General features: G+C 42.1%; 1 protein-coding gene across 2 annotated transcripts in view; it reads left to right on the top strand.

Annotated features, from left to right (window-relative positions):
- Nucleotides 1–599: 599 nt before the first annotated feature.
- nalf1b (NALCN channel auxiliary factor 1b) overlaps nucleotides 600–13,332 on the top strand; it is a 102,165-nt gene continuing 89,432 nt past the window's right edge. For both annotated transcript variants that reach the window (XR_013793228.1, XM_079563236.1), the window contains exon 1: nucleotides 600–2,188. Coding sequence is in view for 1 of the 2 variants with exons in the window: in XM_079563236.1 (XP_079419362.1) it covers nucleotides 1,481–2,188 (708 nt within the window). In the remaining variant the exon portion in view is untranslated. The remainder of the gene's footprint in view (nucleotides 2,189–13,332) is intronic.

Genomic DNA, 13,332 nt, shown 5'->3' with positions numbered 1-13,332 from the left:
GCACCCCAGACTCCAGCGTGGCACATTGCCTTGACATCTGTTATGTCATCTGTTATGTCAGATGTCAAGGTGTCATTACATATTGAAACTTGTAGCTTGCACATTGAACATGACGACGGCTTATTGCGGCGGTGGGTAATTGCTTTCACTTAAATATTCTATTATGTGGATGGAAAATCGACCAGAAGTGTTACTTTTTCAACGCCGTCAAACTATAGCAAACATGTAGCAATAACTGTCCACAATACAAGCTGAGCCACGTTTGCTTGTAGAGCGCAATTGACACACAAAGTTAATCTAGTTGAACATTTACAGTTTTACTCTGTTAAAGCTGAATTGTTGTGTTGACATTTGGTACATATCATGTGATTCACTCAAAAAATATATCAATCATTATTATAGCCTATAGCCATTCCCTCATAAAAAAAAGAAAGAAATGCATTCAAAGAGAGTCTCTCAGTAGGCTGAGGGACATTCATCTCGCATCTCGCAAACTCTGGTCGCTATCAGCTGAATGACCCATCTCTAAAGTGGCAATAGGCTTTCAACATGCAACAAGCGGGAGCCCAGTAGGCTGAAAAAATAAATTAAAAAAAATAAAGAAAGAAATACAAAACTCCAAAGAAATGGGATCGGTTCCACTTGAGTTGAATGAATCCCCCAAAAAATATTGATATGGCATCGTCTGACATTGCCAACATTGCTGCTATCAGATCAGAAAATACTGCCAGCAGGAGCTGCAGTGTTTTCCTCTGAATGAAGTCTCGTTTATCCTGCACCAAAAGAGAGATGTCGTCAGAAGTGTCTCTCAAACCCCGCGCGTCCTCGTCCTCAGTCAGAACACTGTCAAAACCGCTAGTGCACCTCTGTGTCCGGGCACTCTCTCTCTCCTCTCGGTGTGCCCGTTGTGTGTGTGTGCGTATGTGTGCCTGTGTGCATAAGGTATAGGTAATAAGCTGCTCTGCCACTGCGCAACGATGGAGCTATCGCAGAGATGGAGATGACGCAAACAGACCCAGCTCTCCGAAAAAGTGTTTCAAGACGAACATGGCGGCAACTTAACCACGGTCAAAGATGACAATGGCCACCGGGAGAACAAATTCGAAGCTTCCCCTCCAGCGACGGGACAGAGAAACCAGGCTGCGTGCTTCACAGTGGCTCGTCGCTTTCCTTTAAGTCGATCTGCAACACAAACGGCGCGCAGCATCAGCAGCACCGCAACAGCTGGTCTTCCCCGACCACACAGGACAGCGGACCCCTGTAGGAACAAGGGGGCATGCGGTCAAAGAGGACACCGTTTCCCCCAGGAGAGCCATGGAGAACCGGGATGCGGCAGCGCGAAGCTTAATCTGTGCAGGCGCGCTAATTGGACCGTTTACAGGAGGAGAAGCGAGTGGAGTCCACCTCCCCCAAAGTCAATGAGTATTGTGGCAGAGCAGCCCCCGTGGTGGAGTCGGCCAGGGCAGCGCTTTCCTAAAATATGACCAGGGGTGCTTGGATGCGTCGGCAGCATGATGAAGGTTTAAAATACTGGTTCGCACCCCGAGAGAACGAGAAGCCATTTACCGAATCGGAGCGGGCCCAGAGATGGCGCCTGTCGCTGGCCTCTCTACTCTTCATCACAGTCCTGCTTTCTGATCACTTGTGGTTCTGCGCCGAGGCCAAATTAACGCGGACCCGGGACAAGCGCTGGGACGAGGGGCTCACTGTCACGGACATGGGCGAGTACTCCCCACTTAACCCTGAAACGACACCCCACCCCTACCGACTCGCCGGAGAGCACCCCAACACTATTTTTCTAGAGAATTCTACCAAACCTCTGCGGCGAATGGACACCTGTCGCCCGGACAGTGTGTCCAAAGACTGCTATACTTTCACGGACGCCAAGACCGTCTGCCGGGGCCTCTCCAACAGAGGGGACAACGGAACACAGTTTGCCTACGTAAATCTGAGCGATTTGTACCTTTCTTTTTGTAATTCTTACTCACTTTTGGATTTGTTTAACGGGTTTACGAGTGTGAACAATACAAATTGCACGAGCCTGGACGAGCAGGGATGCACGGAGTGTGTGCAGGCTTTCCAGCTGCTGGACCAGCAGGCAGAGGACAACTATAGGGAGTTTGAGACCCTCATCAGAAAATACGAGACGGATGTGTACTCGGTCAGGACCTGCATGGAGGAATGCACGGTAGGACTAACTATGGAGGTCACCTACACGCACGCACAGTGAGCTTACAAGTGCCCTGGCACGGGTGCGCGCAAGGTTGTTATAGCAACCGTATAGGCACGTTTAACAGCATGATAGTATTTCGTTTACAGAGGCAACCCACTGCATCCTTTGACTTTGTGTCCCGCTGTACTAAGTTATAAAGCATACATACCTAGGGAAGACCCCTATGAACGTATCCGCAGACACTGACATTTTAAACTACATTACAGTGTGAAAAAATACCTGTTTTTGTTGCTGACATCTTAAAGTTATGTCGTCTGTGTCGTAATGCACACTGATTGTTACTATTGACTGGTCATGTTTGTTTTATTGACGGCAGTTTAGACCACCAGCCTGATTTAAATGGATGAGAAAACAAATAATGCTCACCCATCCATAGAACAGACAACTTGCCTTTACAACCCCTGTTCTAGGAGGTCTAGAGTCATGCTTTTGCCAATATTCAAATGAAAGCCACACCACTGGACTGCCCCATCCCCCTCTCTGTCTTTCTCCAACGCTGATCTTACTCTACTGCTTTGTGAGTGGAGAGTTGACATTTGGCATGAGGAGATAGAGGACCAGCTTCCCCTCAGTGACACTATTAGACAATTGCTGAGTACAACCATTTAGTTACAACACACTGGTGATTCATACGACTAATTCAGGCTTTTGTTTTGTCCGCAGCTTGCTTGTTATGGCAAACAAAAAAAATAGTGGTGTAGCAAGTCTCTTGTGCCAATAAATCCACACTATCACAGAAATAACATAAAAAGAAATTGCATATACTGCAGCTTATGGTCTAATGTACATATCATTGCTTGTCTTCAGAGTACTTTTGCTTGTTGCTATTTTGTATTTGAATGCTTTGTTAATCTGCATATACTTCCACAGTGTTGGACAAAACAAGGCTTTTTATTTTTATTTTTTATTGTTATCTTATTGACAAATTTGCCATGAGAATGAGGTATGCATTTGTAAACAACCCTTCTCCAACATCATAACACCACTTTGCGCGGTGCGTCCTGATGCATTATACATGTGTGTGTGATTTGCTGTGCAGTGGACTGTGGCGGACGTCCGATTGCGTGTGTGGTGCTGTCCATGGTGCTGAAAATACATTACGCATTTCACTACTTTGCCAGGCCCTGCACTGTGGGGGAACTTTGGCTGTGAAATCTTTTCATGAGGTGGCAGGGCTTTTGACACAGTGGTTAATGGGGAGGAAGAAATGTGGTCTTTAGCATAACAATAGCAGCACACAGAAGCCAAGGATGGAGCAGGTCAAAAAACAAAACAAATGCCCCTTTGGTGATATAGTAGCTTCCATGTGATGTAATGCAAGGCCAAGCAGGTTGAGACTGCTCTTCGTATGCACAGAGGAGAGCACTGGCAATTCCTTATTTATCTAACTCCGTAGCCATAAGCATGAATTGTTTGTAAATCTTCATTTCCATAGCTCTCAATGATAGCGGACTTCCACTCTAGGCTAATGTAATAAAACAAGCAAGGCCATCGCAGCTTCTTAGCCCCCTTTAGCAAAATCTGAATTGCTAATCGGCCTGAATGTTGAAGTGACCTTTGCGGAGACACAGCACCCCAAGCCAGCATCACCAAACTGCTCCTTGAGAAAGCTCTCAGTCGGACGATAAAAAGAAAAGAGACATTAAAAAACAATAATTGTTACTCCTTCCAGCAATTATAGGCAATAAGTTGGATTCAGCGTAGAAACTTTTTGAAAGCACTGTTTATTTCAATGGGGCAATCGATCCAACATATGGGGCAGGAGCACTCCTATGTCTGAGCGAAAATATCTTTATCGCAATATTAGGTGATGCGATATCAATGTCGAAATGGCAAAATCACTGAGGTCTTCTGACTGAGACTGAAACATGTTTTGCAAACGTGAATGAAATTCAGTTATGAAGTTCCTGTTTTAGTTTCATCTGGTGTGGTTTAGGTTCTGACAAGCACAATTTCAAACCCTTCTTATTTAACTCCATCCATTAGTCCTCCTCGCACTCTCAGTACACCAAGCCCCATGTGCAGTGTTTCCAGCAGGTCCAGACCTGACTGTCCCTTCCGGTGTAATTTAATTTACACTCCCATAATTCCCTGCTTCTCTGGTGGCTGTGTCTCCAGGGCTGCTGACTTCCAACATGTTGATCTCATGCTCGCGGCCTCGATTTGTCACTGTCCTCGCTGGTCCAGCTTTTCACGTCGTCTTCGCCTCCATCTCTGTTCCGTCTTGTCTTCCCATCTCCGTCTTGAATATGGCCGTCCACATCACCTCCTCTTCAGCCTGCTCGCAAGGCGCGCTTTCCCTATAGGAGTCTCGGAAAAGCGTGGGCGCGCACTTCTCTTTTCCCACTGGAGTGATAGATTCTGATCTAGGTTGTGGTCTGTTTTTCCCCCACCTTTCAATTACAGCTTTGTCCACTGAGATATTGTTCTTTGGCCCCTTTAGTTTTATTCAATCACCTTCTCATCACTTCAGGGCTGTACATTTCTGCATATTGCAAATGTCCTATTAGTCCTCGTTTAGACCAGTTTTAATCCTGTCCTGGTTTAGTTTAGTCCCGGAATAGATTGAGTTTGCCCCAGAAGCATCGTGTTTTAGATTCCAGTTTAGTCCTGGTTTATCGACCTATAGATGTATAGTTCAGGCCTGGTAAAGTCTTGGATTGGATCTTTGGTGGATCTGATTTAGGTTTACAAGATCCTCTTAAATCTGGTTTATCTATTGTTTGTTTAATCTCAGCTTTGGACTTAGTGTAATAAGTAACAATTGTGGTCTCTGTCTACATTTCTACTTAAGTTTGAAGAGGCGACTTGTTCACCAAATGATTAAGAACTTCTTAAGCAAAATCTGTAAACATTTCGGTCAATATATTAGGTTTTATGCCATTCTGAGACTCCTTATTTAAACCCTCAACATACTAAGTTTATCGCATCAATGATTACAACGATAACCCCAGTTGTTGTCACATAGCTCGATTCCCCGCCCATCCTGCATCTGTGTAATCAGGCCGCTCTAACGACATAACATGTATGGATGGAAGTCAGAGTTAAACGAAGCGTGGAAAGATCACATAAAGCAGGGCTGATTAGATTAGGATGACCAATATTTGCACTACAGCTGTAGAACCAAGTGATAAGACGCCCTCACTCGCGCTTGTGTAAGGAGCTTCGGGAAGTATAGTCTACTGAAAACTTAATGCAGGAAATTACGTTTGACTATTGGACAATTTGTTTCCTTTCCTCTGTTGTGAGTGAGTCATGGTTTCTCCAGTAAGTGCAATAGTTTGTTGTTTTTCTTGGTTTAATGGGTAAATTACTTGTGTTTGTGGTGTGCTACAACTCCAAATCTAAAAAAGAAATGCATGCCACTGCCAGGTTGGGAAAACTTAGTTTGCCATTGAGAAGGTCCATGGTGCCTTTTACTTGATGCAAGTATCGTAATTATTGTGAATGTGACAGAAAGTTGGATCCTAAACGCTGCTGATAGTTTGCAGTAAAAGTGTTGACTTTCCATCAAACAAATTGGACAAATGCTTGACACCTAACGTACAGATCGCTCCATTTCCCTCACCTACAGCCAGTTTTTGTACACAGTGGTCTGTTTTCAACTCTATCCAGTCCAGAGATAATGGAGACAAATTAGCCTTGGCTATAAATGTTGTTGTGTGGTACATGTTTATTGTTCACACATGTCCCTATCAAATAAATAAATAAATAAATGTGAGTTCCAACAACTAATGTGCACCGGCCACTCTCCCTGGAAATGTGCGCAACAGTAAGACAGCAATGGCTCCTGTCATCACCCACTCTCATTTTTAAGCATGCCCCATGCCATACTTAGTGTCACCAAGTATATTTTAGTAGAGTCACATCATTTTATTTTTATAGCACATTTCAACAAACCATAACAATCGCACCAAGTGCTCAGTTAAAATCACACAATAAAAACAGTATAACAGCATTTCAAAACACTGTTAAGAATCTCAAGAAAATGGTTAAAAAACAAACATATTAATTAAATTAAACATAATAATTTCAGAAGGAGCCGGACACAAGTTTGAATAAATATGTTTTTAAAAGTGTCATAAACTGGGTTAAGGAGGATCAAGTTCTTATTTGTAGTGGCAGGTTGTTCCTGAGCTTGTTGGGGCCACAACAGTGACCGGGGCGCAGTATGAGGGGTTAAGAGATCAGTGATGATCAGGTGAAAGTGCATGACTATAACCTATTCAAAGTTCTGTGTTATTTTAATTGAAATGCAATAGCAATGTTTCTTAAAAAAAGTACCCTTTTTTTTTGGAACTCCAAACAGCAACAAGATTATGACCAATGACAGGAAGTATGTGTGTTTGAAGCCAAACAATAAGGTTTCCAACAGGACATATTTGTGATAGCTGTGTCTGCTCTACACTGGTAAAAGCAGGACGAAACTGTTGTGAATTGACAATAGCAAATGCCTATGGAGCAAAGGAGGAACAACAAGGCTTCAACATTGTTCAGAACGAATTCCACCCTCCTGGAGCTCCTGGAGCCTCTGTAATGCCCCAGGAGCAATTGTTCTTATGGTTTGTGGTAGGTTTTTACTGGGTTAGGGATTACGCATACATTTTATTCAAAAATCTCATAGAAATAAAAAGGAAAAGTGGCGTTCGATCCTAACATGCAGTAAGTATTGGGCCTGGCTTCAAAATGTACGTATTTCTATTAACAGGCTGAGATAGCAAGAGGCCTTTCTGTGATTTCAATGAGAAAATCTACCAGAAACCTGAAAAAACAATTGCTCCTGGAGCATTACAAAGGCCACCGTGATGGAAAGTAAAGGCAACATGCTAATACCAATAGAGCCCCTGGATCACTAAAAGATTTCCCTTTTTTTGCTTAAAAAGACATAATGATAACTTGCACCAGTGTTAATAGTGATTGGCATGAGTTTGGTGGAGTTTGCATGTTCTCCCCAACCATGTCTGGGTGGGTTACCTTTGGGTGCTCTGATTTCCCCATCCTCTCATAACATGCATAATAGGCTCAAAGCTGGTGATCAGTGCTGGCTTGTATAGACTTTTAGTTTCCCGCGTCTTTGCCGTCTTTGAGTGCTGTTGTTGATCGTCATCACAGCAGATTTCATCGTGTGCTACGTAGCAACACGTGCGGCATACATTTGGTATAATGTGAAATTACAGTAAAGCCGTCACTCTTGTCTTTGTCTGATCTCGCTGAATGACTTGACGAGTGGGTGATGTGTTATGTTTGATTTTCAGTGACAGAGCGAATGGAGAGAACAGGCTTGGGGGAAGAGGTGGCTATTGATTGTCATATTTTTCCTTTGAACAGCACACAAATGAACAATTCACAGCCCTCTATTTGGATTCTGTCAATGGTATTAAACATAAAGAAGTAGCTTAGCGTTTCAAAAGCAGTTTGCACATTGCAAATTGTTGCATCTTGAATAACTTCAACTTTAAAAAGTAGCTAGCATTGTTGAAAGAAAAAAAGGGAAAATTATAACTGGAACAGATGATCAGAGAAAAAAACATATTTAATCAAAAGCACTGTAGCATCTCCGAATCTGTTCTAATAATGCTTGTTTTCAATCCCTTGGTGTTTCATGGAGAGTAATAACAAAACAAGTCATTTCTGAAGTGTTTCAGATGTTTGATAACGCTACTAGTCTATGTCAGTGTGTGAGAGAAGACGACATTTATGTGGTCTACCTCAGCCCTATTAGCTATTGTGTAGTGTTGGGATTTGCATTCAGTCCAGCACAAATGAGAGGTCACTGTAGCCACAGGGCAAACATTACTAATGCAGGTGTTAAAAAGACAGACATTCTCTCCGGGATTGTTAACAAGATCAATAACATTAAGGATATACAGTACGTTCCTACACATTATTGCATTTTTTTCTCCTTTTGAAACCATTGGAGGTTTGTTTGATGTTATGTTCTTTTTTCCAACATATTACCATTGCAAAGTCAGAAGTGGATGCATTGCTTGAAAAGAGTTAAGCATTTATTATTGTTTTTGTTGGCCTGACACGATGATGCTATAGAAGCTGCATTATTGTGTCACCTCTTGCTGCAACTATCTCGTCTTGAGGAATTTATCTAAATGGGCTTACAGCATTATTTCGTTGCGCAAACTTCCTACTTCAAATAGAGCAGCTTCGCCTTCCACGCATGGGGCTTTTTTAGGCTGCTGAAAAAAGCCGAATCCTACCTCAATTACAGCATTATGTAATAAATGCTTTATAAGAGATGAGGTACAGGAATCTCATAAGAAAACATTTACAGCTATGATGCAGCTTTAGCAGCACACATCTGCATTCCGTGACATGTCTGTTTTTGTATAGAGCCGGCAAAGTGACTCCAAATTGCTTTAAAATTAGCCTCACTTCTTCTTGTCACATAGATGCCTTGGATAGACAGGCTCCTATTGATTTCAGCGGGTCATTCCAGAGAAATTTCATTCGGCTGTGGCATTAGCTGTCGCTGCTTCCATGTGGGCTGCCTTGCTTGCTCATTGCCATCCTTATTTTTAGACTAACGTGACTTTGAATGTGGGCTGGAACATTTTAAAATGCATGTTTTGCTTCCCATGCGTATGTGCACTAGACTGGTCATAAATACTAAATGAGACCGTAGTTGATTTTGCATGAACGTGAAGGCCAGCAGACATGTGTTAATGGTGTTACTAAAGAGCTGCAAAAGTGTAAGAATATGCACGGGTACATAGGTAGTCAAAGTCATCTGTAATCTCTGCTTAAAATTGCAAAATTGGTATTCAGTCATTGCGAAATAGGACCAAATCAACATTATTTGATCGCAAAATACTATTATGCTTTGTCTAATTTACACTTATTATTAGGGCTGTAATGGTTCAGCTATCTCTCGGTTCGGTTCACGGTGCAGGGCCCACGATTCGGTGCTTCACGGTGCAAGTACAATATTAAAAAAAATATATATATAGAAATAAAATAGCCAAATGTCCCCCCTTTGGAAGTATTTATAGTCTCAGAATAAAATAGGCAAAGCTTTCTAAATTTTCATGGGTTGCTTTTTAATAAAAGCTCACAACAGGAAGAAAAAAAAAAACTGTAGCTAAAGTGAAAATAATAATAATAGCCAATAAAAAATAGCAGCGCAGTGCAGGCCATGCGCTTGTTAAGTGATCAGTTTCAGTTTCGCTTTCCATCTTACGCATTTGTCTGGCGCTGGATCTTCACTCGCCGCAGCCTGGTTGTTTGCAGGACTCGGAGATGCACGATTTCATGTGTTTTTGGAGGATGTAACAATACAGGTATGGAGTGTCTACAGCCTTGAGTTTAGCGTAAGTGATGATGACACACATGCACTTTGTGTTTAAGTGCGCGGATACATACATGAGTGGCACCACCTAGTTTAAGGAATAGGCCACAGTTTTTACATACTGAGATATGTTCTTACCTTAGCTTTGACGAGTTCTTTAGGACCTGTCTGGTCTTCACCCGTGCCTTCAGTCACGTAAACACAGCGCAGACGGCGTTAGCATTTAGCCTCTCCCCCTCTCCACTATAGCTCCAAAACAGGTCAAGATAGAAGCTACCAAGCTCTTCCACGTTTTCCCTATTTAAATATGGTTACGTGAAGTGTTCCACTACAAAGTATAGTTACACAAAATTAAACAATGTGGATTTTCTAAGCGGATAAAAGGGGGAACTATATTGTAAGGCGTAATAATACCAGGAGTAGTTCGAAATCCATGCAGTAATCTTCACTTTACTGCGCAGTAATCTTCACTTTACTGTGCGGATGCCAAACTACTCCTGGTATTATTACGCCTTACATATAGTTCCCCCTTTTATCCGCTTAGAAAATCCACATTGTTTCATTTTGTGTAATTATACTTTGTAGTGGAACACTTCACGTAACCATATTTAAATAGAGAAAACGTGGAAGAGCTTGGTAGCTTCTATCTTGACCTGTTTTGGAGCTATAGTGGAGAGAGGGAGAGGCTAAATGCTAACGCCGTCTGCGCTGTGTTTATGTGACTGAAGGCACGGGTGAAGATCAGACAGGTCCTAAAGAACTCGTCAAAGCTAAGGTAAGAACATATCTCAGTATGTAAAAACGGTGGCCTATATTATGAAATATAGACTAAAACTTGCACCGTCACTTTCGTATGATGCATATCGTCAGATTTTTGCACCGTGGCACGATGCATTGTTACATCCCTAGTTATTATTGTAGCTCAAATCTTTAGCTTTTCCACTAAGCTGCTTCAATATTCAAAGACACACAGTACATCAGAGAATGTGCTGGTCTTATTTGGTGTGGTAGGTTCATGATAATGGTTAATGGTCTCAACTTTTCTACCTTCATTAGGCCCAAAGCGCTTTACAGCTTAAGGAGCCAGTCACCCATTCACGCCCTCATTCCTACACCAGTGTACCAGACAGTGGAGTGTTGTGGACAGATTTGCTGCATTAGAAATACTACTTTTCTATAGAAATCCCCTCTTGAGGTTTTGGTGTAATCAACATTGCCAAAAGATTTTTTTTCTCCATGTTGACTCCTCTGAAACTTGAAGGATCACAGGACGCTGTTTACTTCCTTTAAATCAAGAGCTTATGAACACTATTGCACTTTATCATCATGATTGCACCGGCAGTACAGTTACATCCTCAGTAAACTGCAGTAGGGGTTATTTTGAAGGACAAAGTTTGACCGCAACACCATTAGCTGTATATTGCGCTTTATTGCTCAAAGACTGAGCATCACTAGCACAGTTCTTAGACTCATGTGACATTCTCACATTACTGAGTCACCATCAGACGCTCACAGCACGCCCTGCTTTGAACAACACAATACAGGCTGCACATAATGTAACTGTATGGTGCGACGGTCCAAAGAGGCTGGCGCACGTAACAGGGCGAGGCATGAATGACGAATGAACGCTTTGATTCAGAGGGAACCACCCAGAGATGTGTGAGTAGCATCAGTGCATCCCCCCCCCCCCACCCTGTGCTTACTATATTTTCTCACAAACAATTCATTTGAGCACCTGGCCCCACTAATCCTTTGCATTTTAATCAGGTTATGGTGTTTCTGTCAATGGATGAGTGAGTGTTGAGTGCATGCTACAGTGCAGGGCCACAAGAGCCGGGATTGTTGTGGTGTTTGTTTGGAGGCGTCTCTCTTGGTCATGCATTGTCCCTTGTAGCAAAAAAAGGATAGTAAAAATAACATTGACTGTACTGACTGAAAACTACAGTATAGCACCTGCTATTTTGGGTCTGGCACGAATTGTACACTGGCTTTTGCTCTTTGTTGCTAATTCAATAAATCTTACTACTTTCTGAGATTAACATTAAGAAATCTTTCACGTTGCTGAGTGTGAAAACATGGCCGCACTTTGAAGTAAATGTCTTGCTCTGCCTTCTCTGCTCACACGGTAATTATATGAACGGAGAAGTGGATGTACCATGTTTCTTTTGCCATTTGCAGCAAATCCTAATGACAAGCTACAGTCACTTTGCACAACACGGGTTTTACATAGTTATCGCGTGCACTCCAACCCTTTTGAGGAAGCCCATGAGGGGAAAAAGCAAGAATAATGAAGAATCGAAATCTCTATTAATGGTTGAATTTACAGATGTTATTGTGTTATCTTCACAAAGAAAATGTTCTGTCTCAATGAGATCTAATGTGTAATGTGTAGTTAAAAAAAAAAAAAAAAAATCTGATTCTTTTTATAGTTCATATTTCACGCTCTTCTCAGATGTTATTGTTGATATACCAAGGTTGCCAAGTATCAGTAGCTAAACCCGCCCATAATTTCTCCTGCAATGTGCCTTTCTCACTGATTGCCTTGTTCATTCAAAATAGCGATTTGTTTTAATATTAGTCATATAAGTATAAAGTATAATTATACACTTAACAAAAAAAGCTGTGTCAAAACCTTTTTGCCCACAGAATCACTCAAAAAGCCATCTCAAGCAGCGACCTTGCAAACCTGCTGTGAACTGAAACTTGCCTGAATGATTCCCTTACATAAATCGCAAATCTAATTGCACTAACAATACATGTGAGAATAATTGCAATTTGATATTTTGTTCCAGAGTTGTGCAACCGTGCAAAGCATGCAGATGAGTTTGTTTTGCCCTCACCACGTTCATTATGAGGCAGAAAGACTGATTATTCACATCATTACTCCATCGGCACCTAGCAACCAAAGCGTAGTGCCGCTGAGGAAGAGCCTCAAGCATGTGAATCCTTTTGTGGTCCGGCCTGGAGAGTTTCCTCAGCGGAATGTAATTCTGACAAATTAAGGGTTCGAACAGGAGGGCTTGAACGGTATTTGATGCCAGCACAACGGTGTTTGGCCTGAGGATGAAGGTCTCATTGGGAACCACTTTGTCATGGATTCAGTGTATGTGAAAGCATCAATGGTGGATGGGGCAGTTGGGTAAATCTTTAGCACACAGTCTATTCGTTGGCTCCGGACACACTTCATTGTGTCTGTCATTCTCAAGTAGATTTATATGATCAGGTGTGGATGATATAACCCAAATAATGATATAGCTAAATTAACTTAATGTGGTTTCCAAACAATGAGTTCGATAGAATATACCAATATACAGTAGTTTGAAATATTAACAATCATATTCCAGTCACTCTTCCTTTTTGTCCCCGTTGGCTTTGTTGGACAGTGTCCTGGTTGGCTGTGCTGTTTGACAGTCCAAACGGACAATGCAAGGACAGACATTCAGCAAATTATCCGGAGCCAGGACTCAAAGCCTCAACATTGAGCTGTAAGAGTATCTGGTGTGCATGTGCCTTACTAACCTCTAGACTACACAGGCACACACCTCTCTTTTTATGTGAAGTTACAGCTGTTTGTCCACAGCCACAGATTTAGTACATCACCTTAACACCAATATAAGCTGCTGCTCTGCTTTACAGGTGCATTCACAACCCATTTCTGATTATTCTTTTATTCTAGAAGATCAACAGATCTTTCCTGTTGCTCATGTATGAGCCCCATTTAAGACAATAAGTATACCACACTTTCGTTAGCATTGTGGGCTCAAGTTTTGCCTGAATCAGTTTGCTAAGTGTGTTATAA

This window comes from Gobius niger (assembly GCF_951799975.1).
Source record: "Gobius niger genome assembly, chromosome: 9".
Taxonomy (NCBI): Eukaryota; Metazoa; Chordata; class Actinopteri; order Gobiiformes; family Gobiidae; genus Gobius; species Gobius niger.
This window is presented reverse-complemented; position numbering and strand designations above follow the sequence as displayed.